The sequence below is a fragment of the Salvelinus fontinalis genome, chromosome 15, assembly GCF_029448725.1.
Source record: "Salvelinus fontinalis isolate EN_2023a chromosome 15, ASM2944872v1, whole genome shotgun sequence".
In the NCBI taxonomy this organism is placed as follows: Eukaryota; Metazoa; Chordata; class Actinopteri; order Salmoniformes; family Salmonidae; genus Salvelinus; species Salvelinus fontinalis.
Window position 1 is genome coordinate 33,987,149 of NC_074679.1, and position 23,585 is coordinate 34,010,733.

At 42.2% G+C, this 23,585-nt stretch overlaps 1 protein-coding gene and 1 pseudogene across 1 annotated transcript; both read right to left on the reverse strand.

Annotated features, from left to right (window-relative positions):
* Nucleotides 1-345: 345 nt before the first annotated feature.
* Nucleotides 346-5,607, reverse strand: LOC129812112 (B2 bradykinin receptor-like; annotated as a pseudogene).
* Nucleotides 5,608-9,681: 4,074 nt separating this feature from the next.
* Nucleotides 9,682-10,719, reverse strand: LOC129812113 (B2 bradykinin receptor-like). The gene has a single exon (XM_055864047.1). The coding sequence runs from the start codon at nt 10,717-10,719 to the stop codon at nt 9,682-9,684; it is 1,038 nt and encodes a 345-aa protein (XP_055720022.1).
* Between the last annotated feature and the right edge of the window lie 12,866 nt (nt 10,720-23,585).

Consider the following 23,585-nt stretch of genomic DNA (forward strand, 5'->3'; position numbering starts at 1 on the left):
TGTGTATGTATTGATATGCAGGCTACGTGTGCCTTTACATGTTTTTTATGTAGTTCTGTCCTTGAGCTGTTCTTGTCTATTGCTGTTCTGTATTATGTCATTCTGTATCATGTTTCATGTTTCATGTGGACCCCAGGAAGAGTAGCTGCTGTTTTTGCAACAGCTAATGGGGATCCTAATAAAATACCAAAATACCTCTTTACACAGCCGCTGGAGGAGAAGCCCTGCAGCGCTCCCGTGTGGTGAAGAAGGTGGATGTGGATAGACAGTTCTACACAATACAGCGCTCACTGCCACTGCAGTACGCACCTGCCGGACCCAGTAAAGAGGGTAGACCAAGGTCAGTTAGCGATCCACTGAGATGCAGCAGAGGAGATCAGACCCAATGTAGAAACTATGGTACATCACCACAGACACCAGGCTACAGAGGGTGTCCCGTACGGGCCGACCCAGGGCCGGCCCCATCCACACCAGCACGGAGATAGTGTAGAGGAGGTCTGAGATTGATAGGTTGACCAGGTACACGGCCAAATTGTTGCCATTCCTCATTAGCAGCCAGGCCACCTAGAGAGACAGGCAGTTAGCCCGGGGAAGCCTACGAGGAAGAAGAGGGAGTACGGCGCTGGGTATACAGTATGTGGCGGTCCACCCGTTTTGTCTTTAATGCAGGGGTCAGGAAGGTTAGAATTGGTCTGATTGCGTGGTGCTACTGTTGGGTCCGTCTTTGCCTTCTCTGAGTTAGATGACTCTGCATGCTCTGTGCTGTAGTCAACTACTCTAATTGTATGGTTCAATGAGAAAAGGGATGTTGGGAGCCCCTCTATTCCATGTGAATTCTATGCATGCAAATTAATTTTCTGGAACTTGTGAGAATGGCTCTACCAATGTTAGTTGAGTAATGGGTATCCAAATATATATGAATAAATACTGTAAATGTTACGTATGCATTTGATGCACATGCATATTTCCCTGTTCCTGTCACCATGAAGACTTACCTGAAAAGGACAAATTGATAAGTAGGAATGTTATCTGGTTGATTTACCTCTGAAAAGACGGCGGCCCCACAAGCACACGTAATGTAACATAATGGTGTGCATGGACTGTTTAGGAGTGTATTTGTGGAAGGTGATGTGATGTTTTCCTCTTTTGTTTCATTGAGGTAGAGCGGACAAACAGCCTTACTGCATCAACCCACTGTTCTATCTCCTCTGTCAACATTTGATCACGCAAATTGTTACACTGCAACCATTTCCATGTACTCACAACAGGAGAGGAAAGTTTGGGTGAAGAAAACAGATGGCTCTTGTGTTCTTACACAGATGCCTGTCCAACAGTAGACATATTTCTCAGATATGTTTTGTTAAAAGTACATTAGGATACAAACATGGTCAAACAAAAATCGTGACACCCTATTTGAATGTAAATAATGATCATCTGGAATTTTGATGACATTTGTATCAAACATAATTTATTATTCCACATTTCTGTCTATTGGCATAGTTCAACCACGAAGCAGGACACTATAACCTAATTTCCTTCATGTTTATGATATTAATCTCCTCTATAGCGTTGGATGAAAATAGAAAAAGCTTTCATTATACATAATGGCAGATGTCACAAAGCGATGGATTTGTAGACTGTAAACAAGGTGAAATTAGTGTGAACAGTGCTGTTTTAGCTCTGTTGTAGCTGTTGGAGCCCCAGATGGCTAATACCCCTGATGGTCCATATAGCAGATAATTGAATGTCACTCGCGTAGCAATTATGTCAACCCCTAACTACATTTAAAATCCCCCCTAAACATATTGTAAACTGAAAGGGAGGAGACTGCGTGAATTTTCTAGGATGTAATATTTGGCACTCTTATCTGCTGTATGAAAATAAAACATTGGTAACATATTGTTCTTCTAGGTGTTTCTTTACTTTTGCTCTCACACAATATTTATTTCGGTGCCAAATTTCTGTCTCCATCAAGGAAAATATTTGCATAAGGGTTTTCCTCAGAAATGCCCTCATTCAAATGGTGAAAGTTCAACGGAGGTACTCTTGTGAATAATGTTTTGATTAGTCCTTTACTCTATTTATGTATTTACATATTAATTACCATCATCCCTGTGCACAATGACAAATAGAACAACTGCTCCCCCAAAAATCCAAGAAAAAACCCATTTGCCTTAATGGTTTTAAAAGTCAAGATTTTATCAGGAATTTCATGGCTTTTGCTCTAGAACCTGCATTCTCTCAAGCACCAGGGATGTGACTGTTTAACTTAGCATCCTAAAGTGAATGTCAAACATTATTAGTCTCTAGCATTTCTTTGTCTTGAATGTCACACGAAATCAGCACTGCAGGTGAGAGAGAACTGTGTGCTGAGAGAGTGAATGGTGAACTCAACAATTAAACATGGGTGGTTTGCAGTTCATACATCATATTTATGTGCATAAAGCACACAAAACAGGAGAGTTGTTTTTCAAAGGTGACTGGGGACCTTATCAGTTATGGTGCAGTCAGAGACAAGAGTAATGAGTACAACAGAATTTGTGCAAACAGTGGGCCACTCATGCAATAGGCTTTTAAGCTGTGCATGAAGCTGTGGGCCAATGTCTCCACGTCACGTTGTGAGAAATCTGAAGCCCTAATACAGCAGCTAGTTAGTGTGGTGGACACCAGCCCACAGATTTGTGCAGAGCTTGACTGCTTGTTGCATGAGTGGCCCACTGTTTTCACAAATTCTGTTGTACTCACTACTCCTGTCTCTCACTGCATCATAAGAGCTGACAAGGTCCCCATAAAGAAGGCCTACCTAGTGTCTTTGCAGAGGCAGGAGTTCATAGATAGACGGATCAAGGACATGGTGAGCAGCGGCAAGGTCAGACGTTCTACATCCCCCTAGGCCTCACTTGTAGTGCTTGTGAAGAAAAAGGAGGAACAAGGTTTTGTGTTGATTACAGAGGCATCAATGCGAAGAACCCTTTTGATGACTACCCCACGCCTCAAATTCAGGAAATACTGGAGTCCTTACATGGAGCAACAGTATTCAGCACTATCTACCTCAAGAGCAGATACTGGCAGTTGGCCATGGACTCTGACAGCATCCAGAAGATGGCATTTGTTACTCCGGGAGGCTTAATTGAGTTTCTCGCTCTTCCCTTTGGTTTGAAAAATGTTGGAACATCGCTCCAAAGGCTCATGGAAACGCACACACCTATGTAGCATTTCAAATCTATCACCCCCATGATCTTCCCTGCTATAATCTACAACCTCTCTTGCTTGTCTCAGAGAAAGGACTGGAAAAGTTATATTTAGCATTAAAATTGACATTGTGACATTGTGAGTACACAATATACGCTTCAGGAAACATCGTCACTATCTTACTTTTGAGACTATTATTTCCGTGCAATCTAAATCTGATAGGTCTACATAATGGGGTTCTAGATTGCACACATTTGATGTGGATATATTTGATAAATTGCGTTATTCATTAAAAATGCCATTTAGTTGATATCAAATCACAAATGTGCAGGAAAATGCAGGAAGACATGTCTGTATTACAAGAGGTTTGATTTGATCAACCCTTTGGCAATAGGTTGATACACTGGCATTTCAGCTTTCAGTTGCAGTAGAGCTCCTGCGATTCTTAGTTTTCCTGTAGATGGCGCTAACTTTCCTCCTAAATAACTGACCGGAAAATACTTACAGCACAGGGTTTAGGCTACTGTTCAGAAATGCTAGGTACGTTGAAATTTGGGTTCCAATATCCAAGGTATGATCCCACTTCTTGTCCAAGACCTCTAATTCACACAGTATATCGAGTAGGGTGAAGAGTTGAATGTGACTCCAACGCACAAGGAACAGCAGCGTCACGGCGCAAACGAGGACTGTGGCCTTCCTGTAGTTTCTATCCTCTATGTAAACACTCTCCCTCCTCTTCCACAGGGCTCTAATGATGTTACAACTGCAGGAAATAATCACCACAACAGATTGAATAAAGTCCACAATGTTCATCAGGAGGTTGTGGGTCAGCTTCCAAGATTCCCCAGAGTTCTCAGGATACTCCAGAATACACACCATTGTCTGAAGTTCATCAACAAACATCACCTTTCTGTGAATCGTCGCCAGCACCCCCATCAGCAGACCAAACAGCCACAGGATGAGGCAGCCCACCAATGCGTAGCACTTCCACCACAGCCAACTGGCCCTTATGGTCCTCACCAGCGCTAAGTAGCGGTCCACACTAACCATTGCCAACAGGTAGATGCTGGTATAGAAGTTGACCAGGATAGACTGATTGACTATGTGTCACAGGAAGTCTCCATATGGCCAGTTGTTGTCGTTGAGGATGTTCATGGCCTAGAAGGGCAGGCAGGCCACGAGGAGCAGGTCAGTCAGGGCCAGGTTTCCCAGGTATATCTCTTGTATGGGGCACTGGCCCCTCTGGAGATGGAAAACCAGAAGGATGAAGCCATTACCCAGCAGCTTCACCACACACAGGGTAAAGGTGTAGGGAGGGATGATGCTGTAGACCAGGATCCATTCTGTTGTGGAGAGGAGTCTAGATGGTGGGAAGTACTGTTTTCTGACAGTAGCATTGCCATGGAGATCACCAGCTCTGTGGTTATAGGAAAATATCTTATCTGTGCTTACTATTCACTAAGAAACAACAATATTAATGTAAATATTGTGACTCTGAAGTTGGATACTGTATTTGGCATGGAAATAGAAGCCACGGGGGAAAACACTGTAATTAATCTCCTGAACATTGTAGCCAGATATCTTTCAAAAATGTATGCTGAAGTCCAAACTCTTCAAAACTCCCTTGTAGGGTTACCGTATTCCAGTTAAGCTGTGGTTGCTTAAGTATGCAGAATCCACATACATGTTTAGTATTTCTGGTGTTGTTTGACAAAAGAGGGATTTAAGCATGATGTTTTAATAAAGACATGACAGGAGTCCTTGGAGTAATTGATCACACATTTTTTTATTACTATTTCTTCTAAAATGTGATTTAGTAACTCATGAAAGGTTTATCATGTGCGACTCTGAGTAGAACATTCTTAAAAATACAGATGGCTGATCAAACAACTATGCTTTCTTCTTGTCAAGTTGAATAACCTCTAAAAAGTGGCAGTCAGTGTGTTGGTCTATCAGTATTAATTTGTACTAAATTACTTTAGTCTCTATATAATTACTTTATTCAGATGCCTGGCTCGCAGAGCCATCTTTTTGAATGTCATGTAATAAATTGCTTACGTAGTGTTAATTTATTTTTGAAAGGAGTTTTGTAGTGTTGTTCATCTTTAAGCTACTCACTGAGTTAGGGAGAGATCTGCTGGAAAGTTTGGTTCTGTATACAACATTTTTTGACAACCTTGTCCCACCGTGTATGTCAACTTGTTTATAAGCCACTTTCAGTTTGCCTCCTGAAGCGCCAAAGGTTAGATCAGAATGTACGAATATTCAAGAGAGAACGTGTATTTTGTCAAGCGAACAGCTTGTTTGCCAAGTGTATAAACCCATTTAAGTGTACAAACCCATTTAAGTGTATAAACCCATTTAAGTGTACAAACCCATTTAAGTGTACAAACCCATTTAAGTGTACAAACCCATTTAAGTGTACAAACCCATTTAAGTGTACAAACCCATTTAAGTGTACAAACCCATTTAAGTGTACAAACCCATTTAAGTGTACAAACCCATTTAAGTGTACAAACCCATTTAAGTGTACAAACCCACTTTCCTTTTAGAATTATTTTAGAACATTATTATAACCTCTATGCAGTGGTCCGGAGCTTTTTGGCAGAGGTGTAAGAACACACATACATAACTGTAGGCCGAGGGCCAAGTAGCTGGCTTGATCTATGATTTCCTTTCTGTACCCCCTTTCTTTCGAGTAGATTTAAACTTAATCATTGAACAGCCTCTGTTTATATTTCATCATGAGTTGTTTGAAAGTGAATAACATTTTATTTGTCCCGTGCGCCGAATACAACAAGTGTAGACTTTACCGTGAAATTCTTACTTATGAGCCCTTTCCCAACAATGCAGTTAAAAAGTAAGAAAGTTAACAAATAGATAAAAATAAAATAGAATCACAATAAAATAATGTTTCTGGATTATAGAGTGTAATGGTAATGCATATTTTTACAGAAACATTCTATAGGTACTATACACTGAGTGTATAAAACATTAGCAACACCTGCTCATTCCATGACAGACTGACCAGTTGAAACCAGGTGACAGCTATGATGCCTTATTGAACTCACTTGTTTAATCCACTTCAACCAGTGTAGATGAAGGGGAGGAGACAGGTTAAAAAAGTATTTTTAAGCCTTGAGAAAATTGAGACATGGATTGTGTATGTGTCATTCAGAGAGGGAATTGGCAAGGCAACATAATGAAGTGCCTTTGAACATGGTAAATGCCAGGCGCACCGGTTTGAGTGTGTCAAGAACTGCAACATTGTTGGGTTTTTCACACTCAACAGTTTCCCGTGTGTATCAAGAATGGTCCACCACCCAAAGGACATCCAGCCAACTTGACACAACTGTGGAAAGGATTGGAGTCAATATGGGCCAGCATCTCTGTGGAACGCTTTCACCTTGTAAAGTCCATGCCCCCACAAATTGAGGCTGTTCTGAGGGCAAAAGGGGTGCAACTAGGAAGGTGGTGCTAATTTTCTGTACACTCAGTGTAGGCCCATGCTTTAGGTCCACTTAATGTGTCCGCCTTATTTCACTCTGGTTCATTTCTACATAGACCAAAACATCCACTTTAGTGTACAGAACAGATATATACAGTACAGACTACACCCCTCTGATCTTTCCCTTCTTTGGCACTCCAAAAACCATCAGTCATAGTCTCTGTAAACATACTTAGCTTCTGGTCTGTTATACTGTATGGCCGATATTCATCACAACAACCAATGTCTGTTTGCTGGCTAGACATCATCTTAGAGTTGAATAAGAATGTACTCTATATCCCCTTCTCACACATTATGACAATGTGAGGGTATATTTGGATTGTTACTCTGACCTGTCATTAACTACATTCAATCATTTCACATGGAATTGTGCATAGTAAGTACCAAACAAGTCATTGCAATCTTTATTGTGCAGTTTAGCTATTGAATAACTATTCCACAGTATTGGTCAGTAAAACATTCACTTATCATATAAAATAGATTATTATCAAGGACTTTACAGATGTTTTATTTGTATGAATTAATAAAAATGTCTAAACCATATAAAATCTAAAATCACTGAGAAACCTTTTTGAGATACAGGTATACCAGTGACTCGCTCAATAAGGAAGTGGTCAGATGACACGGATGCTACGCTACAGGACTGTTTTGCTAGCACAGACTGGAATATGTTCCAGGATTCATCCAATGGCAGTGAGGAGTATACCACCTCAGTCATTGGCTTCATCAATAAGTGCATTGACGACATCGTCGCCACAGTGACCGTACGTACATATCCAAACCAGAAGCCATGGATTACAGGCAACATCTGCATCGAGCTAAAGGCTAGAGCTGCCGCTTTCAAGGAACGGGACACTAATTCGGACGTTTATAAGAAATCCCGTTATGCCCTAAGACGAACCATCAAACATGATAAGCGTCAATACACGATTAAGATTGAATCCTACTACACCGGCTCTGACGCTCGTTGGATGTGGTCAGGCTTGAAAACTATTACGGACTACAAAGGGAAACTCAGACGTGAGCTGCCCAGTAACGCGAGCCTACCAGATGAGCTAAATGCCTTTTATGCTCGCTTTGAGGCAAGCAACACTGACTCATGCACAAGAGCATCAGCTGTTCTGGATGACTGTGTGATAACGCTCTTGGTGGCCGATGTAAGCAAGACCTTTAAACAGGTCAACATTAACAAAGCTGCAGGGCCAGACGGATTACCAGGACTTGTACTCAAAGCATGCGCAGCCCAACTGTCAAGTGTCTTCACTGACATTTTCAACCTCTCCCTGAGTCTGTAATACCTACATGTTTCAAGCAGACCACCATAGTCCCTGTGCCCAAGGAAGCGAAGGTAACCTGCCTAAATGATTACCGCCCCGTAGCACTCACGTCGGTAGTCATGACGTGCTTTGAAAGGCTGGTCATGGCTCACATCAACAGCATCCTCCCGGATACCCTAGACCCACTCCAATTTGCATACTGCCACAACAGATCCACAGATGACGCAATCTCAATCGCACTCCACACTGCCTTTTTCCACCTGGACAAAAGGAACACCTATGTGAGAATTCTATTCATTGACTACAGCTCAGCGTTCAACACCATAGTGCCCATGAAGCTCATCACTAAGCTAAGTACCCTGGGACTAAACACCTCGCTCTGCAACTGGATCCTGGACTTCCTGACGGGTAGGGGGTAGGCAACAACATGTCTTCTACGCTGATCCTCAACACTGGGGCCTCTCAGGGGTGTGTCCTATACTCCCTGTTCATCCACGACTGTGTGGCCAAACACGACTCCAACACCATCATTAAGTTTGCTTACGACACAACAAGGGTAGGCCTGATCACCAACAACGATGAGACGGCCTCTACGGAGGAGGTCAGAGAACTGGCAGTGTGGTGCCAGGACAACAACCTCTCCCTCAATGTGAGCAAGACAAAGGAGCTGATTGTGGACTACAGGAAAAGGAGGGCTGAACAGGCTCCCATTAACATCGACGGGGCTGTAGTGGAGCGGGTCGAGAGTTTAAAGTTCCTCGGTGTCCACATCACCAACAAACTATCATGGTTCAAACACACCAAGACAGTCGTGAAGAGGGCACGACAACGCCTATTCCCCCTCAGGAGACTGAAAAGATTAGGAATGGGTCCCCAGATCCTCAAAAGGTTGTACAGCTGCACCATCGAGAGCATCCTGACCGGTTGCATCACCGCCTGGTATGGCAACTGCTCGGCATCTGACCGTAAGTCGCTACAGAGGGTAGTGTGTATGGCCCAGTACATCACTGGGGCCAAACTTCCTGCCATCCAGGAGCTATATGATAGGCGGTGTCAGAGGAAAGCCCATCAAATTGTCAGAGACTCCAGTCACCCAAGTCATAGACTGTTTTCTCTGCTATCACATGGTAAGTGGTACCGGAGCGCCAAGTCTAGGACCAAAAGGCTCCTTAACAGCTTCTACCCCCAAGCCATAAGCCTGCTGAACAATTCATCAAATGGCCACCGGACTATTTACATTGCCCCCCCCCCCCCATTTGTTTTGTACACATCTGCTACTCGCTGTTTATTATCTATGCATAGTCACTTCACCCCTACCTACATGTACAAATTACCTCAACTAATCTGTACCCCTGCACACTGACTCGGTACCGGTACCCCCTGTATATAGCCTCGTTATTGTTATGTTATTGTGGTACTTTGTATTATTTTTTACATTAGTTTATTTGGTAAATATTTTCTTAACCTCTTCTTTAACTGAACTGTTGGTTAAGGGCTTGTAAGTAAGCATGTCACGGTAAGGTCTACACTTGTATTTGGCGCATGTGACAAATAAAGTTTGATTTGATTTAAAGAAAACACACAGTAGCAAAGCTAAATACAATGTGAACACAAAACACATTCACAAGTTGCTGTTACACAAAACAGTGATGCCAGTGCAGAAATATGTGCTTTAAAATGACATGGTTATTTGGGGTTTATAAATCATACCTTAGTGGAGTCTGTGTACTTAATGGTGGAGTTGAGATTGACAGTATGATAGGACTTCCTTCCCTTTCCACAGCACATCATCTGTCTACATACCCCTCTTGCCCTCTGCTTAAAGTGCTTCCCCACAATCACATACAGAAAAGGGTTCAGTGAGCTGTTGCTGTAGCCCAGGTAGGTAGCCAGTTGAGTGCTGATTTCTAATACATCCATCCAGCCACAGCCAGAGATGACCTCATAGTGATACAGGGTATCCAGGAAGATGACCACCTGGTAGGGCAGCCAGCAGAGGATGAAGATGGCCAGGACGATAAGCACCAGCTGGGCAGCCTTCCTCTCCGTGCCTGCCGCCGTTGTGCTCCTCCCCCTGCTCGCCTGGTTGTCCCGTAGGACACTGATGATGTGGTAGCTGCAGAAGGACACAATGGGTATAGGAACCAGAAAGCCCACTATGTTGACGGTCAGGTTGTAGCGCAGCCTCCAGCCGTCGTGGGGGTATGCCATGTAGCACGCCTCCACCCCCAGGTGGGGGAAGAACTGGACGGATCGGAAGAGCAGGGCTGGGAGGCTGAGAAGAGCGCCCACCACCCAGACAACCAGGCAGATCCCGCTGGCCCAGGCTGGTTTTCTTCCCCTGCCCTGGGACGACAGGGGACGGGCCAGCACCAGGTACCTGTCCACACTCACCAGCGTAAGGAACAGGACGCTGCAGTAGTAGTTCATCCCAATGACAATGTTCACCAGCTGACACATAAGCTCACCAAATGGCCAGTGGAACTCCTGTATGACCGCCACCACCCAGAAGGGCAGGCAGGACACCATGAGGAGGTCTGCAGCAGCCAGGTTCCCCAGGTAGATGTCTGCCACTGTGCTGTGTCTCTTCTGGAAGCAGAACACCCACAGCACGAAGGTGTTGCCCACCATTCCCAGCAGGCAGATGACGGACATGTAAACTGGCTGGATGGAGTACACCCAATCCCAGGCTGCTGTGTGGTTACACTCCATTAAAGGGTCCACCGACCAGTTTGAGACCATTTCAAGAGCTGTCTGAAGAGAGATTGTGTGTGTCAATGTTGGAGCACAATTTTATATTATAAAACATCAAAAAAGCTTTTAATTATGTCAATGCTACTGAACATGTGTACCACGACTAACTCATTTCAAAGTAAAGTAAACTGCTACCCTCTGGTTCAAAATAAAATGAATAATGTGCTAATGGACTGGGGAGGAAGAGAATGGAAGGGCTAATATTGATATTAGTAAGAGTACACAGGCTCTGCGTGCTGTTGCCTTGTGAAGCACACCTCAGCTCTTTACATAAACCACCGTGATGTACAGTCATCTAAATGGCTCTGCAGGCAACAGATGGTCCTTCTCTCTTATCTGGATGACATGTAGCACACTCTCTGTCGACTGACTCTGTCTACACCTCCCTCCCTCTGTACTGTAAGTCGGCACAGCTTCACTCAGTGGAATCCAGCAAGTATGTTTTCAGTCTCCCAAGAGAAAAGTAAAAGTGCATGGGGTACTCGCTCTGTGAGCTCTGTCTACACCTCCCTCACTGTACTGTAAGTCAGCACAGCCTCAGTGGAATTCAAAAAAGTGTGTTTTCATTCTATCAAGACACAAGTAAAAGAATGGGGTACCTTACAGTGAATGGGGGAGAATATTATTGTAGGTTACTCAGTATCACTCTTTTTGACTGAAGTTCCTAGGAGTACCACAGTTGTTTGGGGGACCCGGGCAGCAAAATAATTTCCTCTCTGCTCCTCATCAATTACTTCACCCACACAATGGTTTAAATTTCAGTTTCAAATTGTATTAGTCATATGTACAAGATAGACATGGTATACACTGTACAATGAAATGCTTACTTGCAGGTTCCTTTTCGACAATGCAACAACAACAAGAAATAATAAACGAGAAGAATATGAACGGCTAAATGGCTCAGTAGAAGATGGCTCAGTAGAATAGAATAAACATTTTACCATAAAATACAGGAAGGCACACTTTAAAGTACAATATCAACACATGTATAAGTGAAGGCGGGATTGGGGGGCAAGTGTTATGTATGTAAAAAAAAATCATAATATTTCTTGTCTCAGATATAGGACAGACTCTTCAGAACAAACTGATTTTATTTTGGGACTATCTGTTGTTCCATGTATTGAATCTGTTATTCTATGTGTTTGTATGGGCAGTAAGGACAAAACATTTTTTTCATCAAATTATATATTTTAAAAAATGTGATACTTCAAAGGGGTCTTAAACATTTTTAAACTTCTGACTTTCTTCACTGCAGCAAACCCTCCGATGCTTCCTGAAGTCAACAATCAACTCCTTTGTTTTGTTGACGTTGAGGTAGAGGTTGTTGTCCTGGCACCACGAATGCCAGTTCACTTACCTCCTCCCTATAGGCTGACTTTTCGTTGCTGTCACACCTGCTCCTGCGCTTCCTCCCCCTGGCGCTCGAGGGGCGACAGGATCCCCAGCATTACGAACTCAAGACACCGTCAGTACGCACACCTGCCTTCCCCCCGTCACGCACATCAGCAATCATTAGACTCACGTGGACTCAATTACTTGTGTCATTACATTCCCTATATCTGTCTGTTCCCAAACTCTGTTCTCTGCTTCGGGATTAATTGTTTCATATTCGTGTTACCCGTGTTCTGACGCTGTTCCTGTCTTGTTTCCTTGTCTGTTCCCGAATAAATGTCTGACTACCCGTAACTTCTTCTCCTGTCCGGCGTCGTTTTTTACAGAATCCCGAAGCCATCATACGCTGCCATCATACGCTGCCGATGGAACCGGGGGTGACTAGCCAGCTCGTCGGGGTTCCACGCCCTAGCTGGCTCGAGAGGTTTTGATTTCGAATTTTAAGACCCCTTGAAGTATCAAATATAAAAAATATGTCCTTGTTTTTTAAAGAAAAGCTCATTTTTGTCCATTAAAATAACAACAAATTGATCAGAAATACAGTGTAGACATTGTTAATGTTGTAAATTACTATTGTTGCTGGAAATGGCAGATTTTTTTATGGAGTATCTACATAGGCGTACATATGCCCATTATCAGCAACCATCGCTCCTGTGTTCCAATGGCACGTTGTGTTAGCTAATCCAAGTTGATCATTTTAAAAGGCTAATTGATCATTAGAAAACCCTTTTGCAATTATGTTAGGAAGCTGAAAACTGTTGTCCTGATTAAAGAGGCAATAACACTGGCCTTCTTTAGACTATTTGTGGTTTCAATTACAGGCTCAAAATGGCCAGAAACAAAGACCTTTGTTCTGAAACTCGTCAGTCTATTCTTGTTCTGAGAAATGAAGGCTATTACATTCGATAACTGAAGATCTCGTACAACGCTGTGTACTACTCCCTTCACAGAACAGCGCGAACTGGCTCTAACCAGAATAGAAATAGGAGTGGGAGGCCCCGGTGCAGAACTGAGCAAGAGGACAAGTACATTAGAGTGTCTAGTTTGAGAAACAGATGCCTCACAAGTCTTCAACTGGCAGCTTCACTAAATAGTACCCACAACACATCAATCTCAAAGTCAACAGTGAAGAGGCGACTCTGTGATGCTGGCCTTCTAGGCAGAGTTGCAAAGAAAAGCCATATCCTACAACAGGACAATTACTCAAAGCACAGCTCCAACCTATGCAAGAACTATTTAGGGGAGAAGCAGTCAGCTGGTATTCGGTCTATAATTGAGTGGCCAGCACAGTCACCGGATCTCAACCCTATTGAGCTTTTGTGGAAGCAGCTTGACCGTATGGTACGTAAGAAGTGCCCATCAAGCCAATCCAACTTGCGGGAGGTGCTTCAGGAAGCATGGGGTGAAATCTCTTCAGATTACCTCAACAAATTGACAACTAGAATTCCAAAGGTCTGCAAGGCTGTAATTGCTGCAAATGGAGGATTCTTTGACGAAAGCAAAGTTTGAAGGACACAATTATTATTTCAATTAAAAATCATTGTTTATAACCTTGTCAACGTCTTGAATATATTTACTATTCATTTTGAAACTCATTTCATGTATGTTTTCATGGAAAACAAGCAGATTTCTAAGTGACCCCAAACTTTTGAACGGTATATTTGATCAAATAATTTTGGGCCTGAGACCATACAAACGCATTGAATAACAGATTCGCTACATGGAACAACAGTCCCAAAAACATATATAAAGGAAGTTTGTTCTGAAGTGTCTCTCCTACATCTGAGAGATATACAGTTGAAGTTGGAAATGTACATACACCTTAGCCAAATACATTTAAACTCAGTTTTTCACAATTCCTGACATTTAATCCCAGTAAAAAATCCCTGTTTTAGGTCAATTAGGATCACCACTTTATTTTAAGAATGTGAAATGTCAGAATAATGGTAGAGAGAATGATTTATTTCAGCTTTGATTTCTTTCATCACATTCCAGTGGGTCAGAAGTTTACATACACTCAATTAGTATTTGGTAGCATTGCCTTTAAATTGTTTAACTTGGGTCAAATGTTTCGGGTAGCCTTCCACAAGCTTCCCACAATAAGTTGGGTGAATTTTGGCCCATTCCTCCTGGCAGAGCTGGTGTAACTGAGTCAGGTTTGCAGGCCTCCTTGCTCGCACATGCTTTTTCAGTTCTACCCACACATTTTCTATAGGATTGGAATAGGATTCTATTTAATATTTTATATTATATATAATATATATTTTTTATAATATTTTATTTTTCTAATTCTATAGGAATAAATGACCCCAAGCATTCTTCCAAAGTTGTGGCAAAATGGCTTAAGGACAACAAAGTCAAGGTATTGGAGTGGCCATCACAAAGCCCTGACCTCAATCCTATAGAAAATGTGTGGGTAGAACTGAAAAAGCGTGTGCGAGCAAGGAGGCCTACAAACCTGATTCAGTTACACAAGCTCTGTCAGGAGGAATGGGCCAAAATTCACCCAATTTATTGTGGGAAGCTTGTGGAAGGCTACCCGAAACGTTTGACCCAAGTTAAACAATTTAAAGGCAGTGCTACCAAATACTAATTGAGTGTATGTACATTTCTGACCCACTGGGAATGTGATGAAAGAAATCAAAGCTGAAATAAATCATTCTCTCTACTATTATTCTGACATTTCACATTCTTAAAATCAAGTGGTGAGCCTAACTGACCTAAAACAGGGAATTTTTACTAGGATTAAATGTCAGGAATTGTGAAAAGCTGAGTTTAAATGTATTTGGCTAAGGTGTATGTAAACTTCCTACTTCAACTGTATATTATTAGATACTTGAGGAATATTCCAGCGGTCAATAATTTAAAAAAAGAAAGGCGGCAAGAATATTTAGAAAACAAACAAAACATTGTCAGTAAAATAACAATTATTTATGGAATTAAAAGGGAACTACACCTGTTAATTTGGCCTCCTTTTTTGTCTTCCTCCTCAAGAAATGCTGGTGGGCATGACAGAAGCCAAACGTGAGTTGGGTTGGGAGTGTGGTTGGATGTGGGTGTTTCTTGGGTGTGTCCTTGCCACCACCAAGACACACCCACCTGTCAGAACCTTGCCTGCAGCTGTTTTCCCCCACCCAATCACAACAAACAACCCAATGGGCAAAAACTGGTTGAATCAACATTGTTTCCGTGTCATTTCAACAACAAAAAATTCTATGTGGAAAACTGATGACATTTTTTTTTAAAGTCATCAACATAAGGGAATTTTGTATTTTCTTTACCTAAATCCAATGACATGGTGAAATGTTTTGTTGATTTAATGTTGAATTCACATTAGTTGACAACTCTACCAAATGTAAATAAAAACTAGATGTTGAACTGGCGTCTGTGCCCAGTAGGAAACCCCCTGCAGGTTGAGTTCAATAACTACAGGCAGATGTATGGTGAGATGCTTTGAATAGGTCAGTAGCCTCCTGAATGTATGTACGTATTATAAACTAAGTGTTTTAATAACTTTCAAATGTAGTAACAGGTCCATGTAGAACAAACAACCCTTTACATAATACCATAGACACAGTGTTCTGCTAATTTCACAAAGTGACCTTTCACGTTTCATTGTCATTCCCAGCCGATACAGATACTGTGCCCATCGGCATTTTGTTAGGTGTTTAGGTGGCTACCTTGGCAAACATGTCAGTGGCCATACCTTCCTGTGTGGTGTCCTGTATACAACAGTTCCCTGATCCTGGTGCAGAATACACAGGGTGTCTCCCTCCCCATATTGACTGATACCATTCAATTCAATAACTTAAAAAAAGACAATTCAAGTAAAAGTTGTGTCTAGTAAAATGTTAATGCCGAGTGCCAGGTCTCTCTCAATTCAGTGACATCAGTATAAAGCCTGTCTGTCAGTCTGGACATCATCTTGTCTCTATGTGCTGACTCTTTTTATTTTTCTGAGAACACATACACACATAGTCACTGTTCTATTACCAATGGCAGTTAGGATGGCTAATATCTGACACACAAACAGGTACTATGTTGAAGTTTGAACAGGTCTGGCATTTGGCAAAAGCATCTGTAGTCCTCTCCATCTGTAGAAATAGGCAGAGTTGAGGCAAAGTTAATCAGTGACACATAGAATGAAAAGGCTGTTGCAAATGCTGGACATTTCTGCTGTACTGTATTTTTAGTAATCCCCTTCAGTCCCATATTGTGGATGTGTTGCATGCCAGGTCACTCTCCATCCAGAGACATCAATATCAAGCCTGTCTGTCGGTCTGAACTTCTTCACATCATCTTGCAGGTCTTGAAGATCTGTCTCCATAGATGCATCTGTAAACACAGACACAGTCCCTGTTATATATCCAATGGCAGTAGGATAGGTGATGTCTAACAAACAAACATGAACTACGTTGAAGTTTGAACAGGTCAGACTTAACATACCTAATTCTGGTCTCCCCATCAACGACCGTTGGTGAGCAGCCAGGAGGTGAGGCTGGAGGTAAGGACTTTGCCAGTGCCCCCTTGATTGGCATGGCAGTATAGATCAGCTCCTGGCCCCTCATCAAAGACACGGGTTGGTCACACACAAACACACACACACACAGTGCACTGCTTACGTGATCAATTGTGGTTCTGATTAGCATGGTGGAACCAACCCGATTGCTGCATTCACCTTTCTATTTCACTTCAGTTCTCATGATATGTGAAATGAGAATGGTAAACATAGCGATCAGAAGGTGAATTGGGACAAACTATGACCAGGTCAAACGTCACCAACCTGATTCAAGTGTCCTTCCTGTTCCATTTATAGCACTGCTCAAAGTGAGGGCATATCTGCGTGATGCTGAGGGTCCCCTTGTTGCATGTTCAGCTGTAAACTGAATCTCTCTCAAACAACTGCAGCAGGCAATCCTTATAAACAATGTACTTCCTCATATTATGAGGTGGTGTTGACTGGGAGGGGCTGTGACAGGGTGATACAATAGACAGCCAAGTGGTAAACTGCATTTTGTTGAAAAGAAAGGACAAAGCTTTTTGATAATGCACTTCACAACCAAAATGACTATATTACTTGTATCTGCTTTGCTGGGTAATTAACCTACTAGATTATCAAACCAGGTGTTTTTTAATAAAACTTTTCACATAACACACATTGTTGATGTAGCCATCTGTGTCATCAGGGCAGTAATTTGAGTCAAGCTAATTCTAGGTCGTCACTAGTTACGACAGCCACAAAGTGATTTTTTTTAACCTTTATTTAACTAGACAAATCAGTTAAAACCTCTTGAAGCAGATTTTTTTTTTTTTTTTAAATAACGTTACCAAGGTAAACGGACTATTTCTCAGGCCCAGATTGTAGAATATGTATATAAATATCCATTTAAAGGGGTATCAACCAGATTCCTTTTCCAATGGCTTCCTCAGGCTGTGACAAGGCTTTAGACATAGTTTCAGGCTTTTATTTAGAAAAATGAGCGAGATTTATCAAAACGCGCCAGTGGATGACCAGGTGTCCTTTGATTGGTTCCTGCGCAGAAGAGATTTGGCTCGACATTTTCTATCTCTGTAGAATTGAACAGTTTACCGTCTGGTTGAAATATGATTGATTGTGTATGTTAAAATCAACCTGAGGATTGATTATAAAAAACCTTTGACATGTTTCTACGAACATTACGGATACTTTTTGGAATTTTTGTCTGCCCTTCAGTACCAGAACGGACTTGTGGTTTTCTGAACATAACGCGCAAACCAAATGGCGATTTTGGTTATAAAACTAATCTTTATCGAACAAAAAGAACATTTATTGTGTAACTGGGAGTCTCGTGAGTACAAACATCCGAAGATTATCAAAGGTAAGCGATTCATTTTATTTATTTTCTGACTTTCGTGACCAAGCTAATTTAAGGCTAGCTTTTCTAGCAGTGATTGATACACTCACAAACGCTTGGATTGCTTTCGCTGTAAAGCATATTTTCAAAATCTGACACCATAGGTGGATTAACAACAAGCTAAGCTATGTTTTGGTATATTTCACTTGTGATTTCATGATTATAAATATTTTTTGAAATATTTTTGAATTTGATACTTTTTGGAATGTGTGTCTGCCTTTCAGGGCCGGAACGAGCATGTGGTTTTCTGAACATAACGCGCAAACGAAATGGCAGATTTTGGTTATAAAACTAATCTTTATCGAACAAAAATAACATTTATTGTGTAACTGGGAGTCTCGTGAGTACAAACATCCGAAGATTATCAAAGGTAAGCGATTCATTTTATTGATTTTCTGACTTTCGTGACCAAGCTAATTTAAGGCTAGCTTTTCTAGCAGTGATTGATACACTCACAAACGCTTGGATTGCTTTCTCTGTAAAGCATATTTTCAAAATCTGACACCATAGGTGGATTAACAACAAGATAAACTGTGTTTTGGTATATTTCACTTGTGATTCCATGATTATAAATATTTTTAGGATTATTTTTGAGCTTGGCGCGCTGCCAATTCAGCGGTTGTTTACGAAAATGATCCCGTAAAAGGGATCCGTGCGGCAAGAAGTTAAGAACAATTTTTTTATTTACAATGATGGTCTACCAGGGAACAGTGGGTTAACTGTCTTGTTCAGGGAAAGAAGGACAGATTTTTACCTTGTCAACTCAGGGATTCAATCCAGCAACCTTTAAAAGTAAATTTTTGTTTTCATGAATTTTTACAATATAGCCCATTTAAGACTTTGAGGCTGTGGTAACTAGTGGAAACCCCTAATTCTATGCTTTACAGATGTAGACTGACTGTAGCTCCAGATCACAGAAGGTTGGTGGCACCTTAATTAGGGAGAACGGGCTCATGATAATGACAGGAGCAAAGTAAGTGGAATGGTATCAAATACATCAAACACATGGTTTCCAGGTGTTTGATGACATTCCATTTGCTCAATTCCAGCCATTATTATAAGCCATTTTCCCCCCAGCAGCCTCCTGTGCTCCAGATTGGATTAGATTCAGGCCGGTGACGCTGCTACGGTTTGTTGCTCCTAGTTTACTGTATTAGTTAGACTCAGACATGAGTTCGCTACTACCATAACTGCATCCATTATTTCGTTTTGGACGAGACCATACAGAATACACTTGCATGAGCTACGAACTAACTTGCAAATCCAACTTGTAGGCTAACAGTAGCTAGCTTGTAGCTAGCTAGCTAGCCTGCCTCACTAGTATTATCAAATGATAACGTGACATAACCAGCAGTATCTAGACAATACACCAACTTGTATGTGCTATGACCTAAGTTTTAATGAGGTATGCTAAAGTTAGCTTAAACGTTAGCTAGCCTGCCTTGGTTTATCAAAAGATGTCCACCTACATAACCAGCAATAACGTTATCTAACGTTTTTAGGTAAGTTAAACCAGAGGTCATTATATTCCAGTATCTCTGGTTATACTCATCACCCCCGGTCATTGCACACCAAGCTAGCCTTACTGGTGCAAACATTGGGACCGACGAACTCCTACAAGCCATTCCGCATACTCTGGTCCTTCGGCAAAGAATGAAAACCATAGAACTTTGGCTGTGGAGGCATGGTCAAACCTTACAGGGCTTTTCAGTCTGCTTTCCTTTGAACGCATTGGGGATGATGAAACAACAGAGCCCCGTTCAATGAAGGGAAGCGGAGAGGCAATTTACACATGGAACTTGGCAAAAGGGGTCATGATATTATTTGTTGACATAATTTTGATCCAAACCCAACCTTCATTTACTGGTTCCAAACTTCGTTTTAGACAAAACTGACTTTATGGCCAAAATTATACTTTTTACACTTAATAAATAAATGTTTCTGACTCATATCGATGCCACATAGGCCGTTTTCAAAGGGATTACTTGCTTTTTAGCAGTGGTGGGCCGTCAGGGCCTGCAAGGCCTTCTCTGCTGGCCTAAACATCATCAGAATATATATATTTTTTAAATATACATTTTCCCACAAATATGTATTAAATTATTCCCCAGAGTAAGAGTTATACTCTTCATTTCATAGCTTTCCTCTTGGTTGCACTGCTCCCAGCCCCAGGTTGAGATTTGGAGGGCTGGTCTTTATGTTAGATCTTTTATCCAATCATATTCAGCCATCATGTGTTGCCAGGGGTCTAAAATCTGCCCTCAGGGCTTCAGAATCAACAGTGCGGGCGCTTGTAGCTTATAGTGAATGGAAATGAAAATTTTGTGTCAACCAATCAGCTTTAGAGTTGGCTATTGTACGCCTGCTGGCTGGCTCCAGTGTTACACAGGAGCCAGCTAGCAGGCGTAGTGCGTGCACGTCTTTTGATTGGATTACCAATACTGAGAGGCAGGTCCTATAGAGTTCTAGGAAACTGAATTTGATAAACAAATTAATTTGCGTACTACTAAGCTGTTTTTTCAACCCACAATGGCGGAAGGAGGAGAAGATATCGATTTGGTCGAGGATATAATTATAACGCCATTCTCAAGACGAACTTTTCAAGAAAAGTTAGACATTGTAAGGAGAGGTCGCCCGACGCCACAAAGCCTGTCACAGGCGGGAAAAGGCTTCGTTCGCTCGCCACTTTCAAAGTTTCAACTACGAGCGCTGTCAATGGCTCACAGGCTCCTTGGCTCCGAGAAGCACTGCAACTGTACTGCTGGGAATGCCTATTATTTGCAAGTGATCGATTTGGTGTTTGGAGCCACACTGGCTTTGCAAACTTGAGTTGTCCAACCAAGGCAGCAATGAGACACCAAAGTACGGCTGGGCACTAACAAGCAATGGTGCTTTTGAAAACTTTTGGGGACACCGGAGTGGATCTACAGCTCAAAGAACAAGCGCGCAGGGCAACGGAGCTGCACAATGAAAAGGTGAAGGGAAATATTGAAAAGACTCATTGATTGTGTCATGTTTTTGGGTAAACACTGTTTACCCAAAAATGTCAATTTGTCAATTTCAAGGTGACGCAACGCCTGGTTATACTGCGTTTCTGTCTAAATGTATAGTGTCTAGAGCCATGGCATCATAATTATGGTAATAAGAGGTGGATTAATTCGGGTGGGACTGTGAGTGACTTAACTGAAGGCCCAGGCCCCAGGCCCCCGGCACGCCACTGCTTTTTAGGGGGAGTCACTCTTTAATAACTCAGCACAATATTGAACTTTGCTGTTCTCTGTGCCTTTTTTAAAATGATTTACTCAGAGAGACTGTGTCTGAATGTCTTCATCAGGAAGTCGTCTTATTAGAGAACAGTACAAGTGGCTAAGTCGTCGCTTCAGTGTGTTATTCCTTATGCATCTCTTTATGTGCGTATCTTGTAAATATCATATGGACAGGAACTTAAACACAGGTAGAGAAAGAAATGAAAGTATTCATGGAAGTCACCAGGGCGCGTACCCTGTTCACCCATGATTGCATGACACCAACGTCAACATTAAGCTTGCCGACGACACAACGACGGTAGGCCGGATCACCGACACGAGGAGACGGCCTAAAGGAAGGAGGTCAGAGACCTGGGAGTTTGGTGTCAGGACAACAACCTCACCCTCAACATCTATGTGGACTACAGGAAGCGGAGGGCACACTCCCATTCACATTGACGGGGCTGTAGTGGAACGGGTCGAAAGCTTCAAGTTCCTCGGTCTCCACATCACTAAGGACCTATCATGGTCCAAACACACCAACACAGTCGTGAAGAAGGCACGACAATGCCTCTTCCCCCTCAGGATGCCAAAAAGATTTGGCATGGGCCCTCAGATCCTCAAAGTTCTACAGCTGCACCATTGAGATCATCTTGACTGGCTGCATCACATCTTGGTATGGCAAGTGCTTGGCATCCGACCCCAAGGAGCTACAGAGGGAAGTGTGTACGGCCCAGTACATCACTGGGGCCGAGCTCCCTGCCATCCGGGACCTTTATACCAGGCGGTGTCAGCGGTGTAGTGGAAGAATGATAGAAGGTGATTTGCAGGCGCTGAGGCCCAGTGTGATGACTCAATCCCGATTTATGACATCGTTTGGATGGTCGGCCATCTGTGGGCTAACACAGGGGTCAAACACACCTTATTTGTGGTATTCTCTGGCGAGGTGCATTCCCACAGAACCCTGGGAGCATGGACAGATTGGAGGTGCCCTAAACAAAAAATCTTATAGGATTAGTGATTTTTCCAATAGAATCCTATAGAATTTTGTGTCACCTCTATCAGAATCCTATTGGACTACTTTTTTCCTATTGGAAATTATATAATAATCCTATTGGATCTCCTAGGATTCTAGCAGTCCTATAAGATTTTGTGTCCCCTGTATTAGAATCTTATTGGACTCCTTTTTCTGTATTGGGAATCTAAAGTAATCCTATTGGACCCTATATAATTCTCATAATCCTATAGGATTCATTGTCACTGCTATCAGAATTCTATTGGACTACTTTTGGACTACAAAAGTAATCCAATTGTATCCTACAGATTTTTGCTAAATCTTGTAGGATTTTGTCACCCCAATCAGAATTATATTAGAAAAATTTTCTTCATTGATCCCAATAAATGATAGTTTGTCATACATTCCAGTACAATACAACAAGAAGGGATAATCAACAAGGGTCTATGCGTTCTGTGGAAAATAAATGAATGACATGGAAGGGGTGTTCCACGATGTGCTAGCGGAGTAGAACTGACCTTCCATGGATATCAGGAATCAAGGTAAGACCCAAGTGCAGACTGTGTGAAGTAACAATGTTTATTGTAACCACAAGGGCAGGTCAAGGCAGGCAGGGGTCAATAATCCAGAGCAGAGGCCAAGGTACAGGACGGCAGGCAGGTTCAGGGTCAGAGACAGGCAGTGGTCAGGCGGGCGGGTACAGGGTCAGGACAGGCAAAGGTCAAAACCAGGAGGGCGAGAAAAAGAGAGACTGGGGAAAAGCAGGAGCTGAGAAAATTGCTGGTTTACTTGACAAGCAAGATGAACTGGCAACAGACAAACAGAGAACTCAGGTATAAATACACAGCGGATAATGGAGAAAATGGGCGAGAACTGTAGGGGGGTGGAGACAATCACAAGGACAGGTGAAACGGATCAGGGCGTGACAACGGAGTTATATTATTTTCCAGAGAATGCATAGAGCCCTGAGTTGATTATCCCTTTTAATATAATATGGCTATAATTTAACACATTTGCTGCTAGAAATGTGTTCAACATCCACTGAAGTAGCTAGCAAGTTTACTAGATACTACAGTAGTTGCCGAAGTAAGCAAACAAACAGATTTGCTAGTTTAGCTCCCTAGAGTAGATTGACGCACCGATGAGTCAATTTAAGTAACATAATTAAAAAATCCCCATCAAAATCCATCAATTTAAGCTAGAGATATGTTTTCTTGCATTGGATGCATCTCAATCCACTGCATCTGCGGATGTCTCACCACATCTGCAGTGAAAAGTGGCTGAGCAGAGCAGTTTTGTCAGACCATG

Coding starts and splice junctions, on each gene's coding strand:
- LOC129812113 (XM_055864047.1), bottom strand. CDS start 10,719: ATGGTCTCAAACTGGTCGGTGGACCCTTTAATGGAGTGTAACCACACA.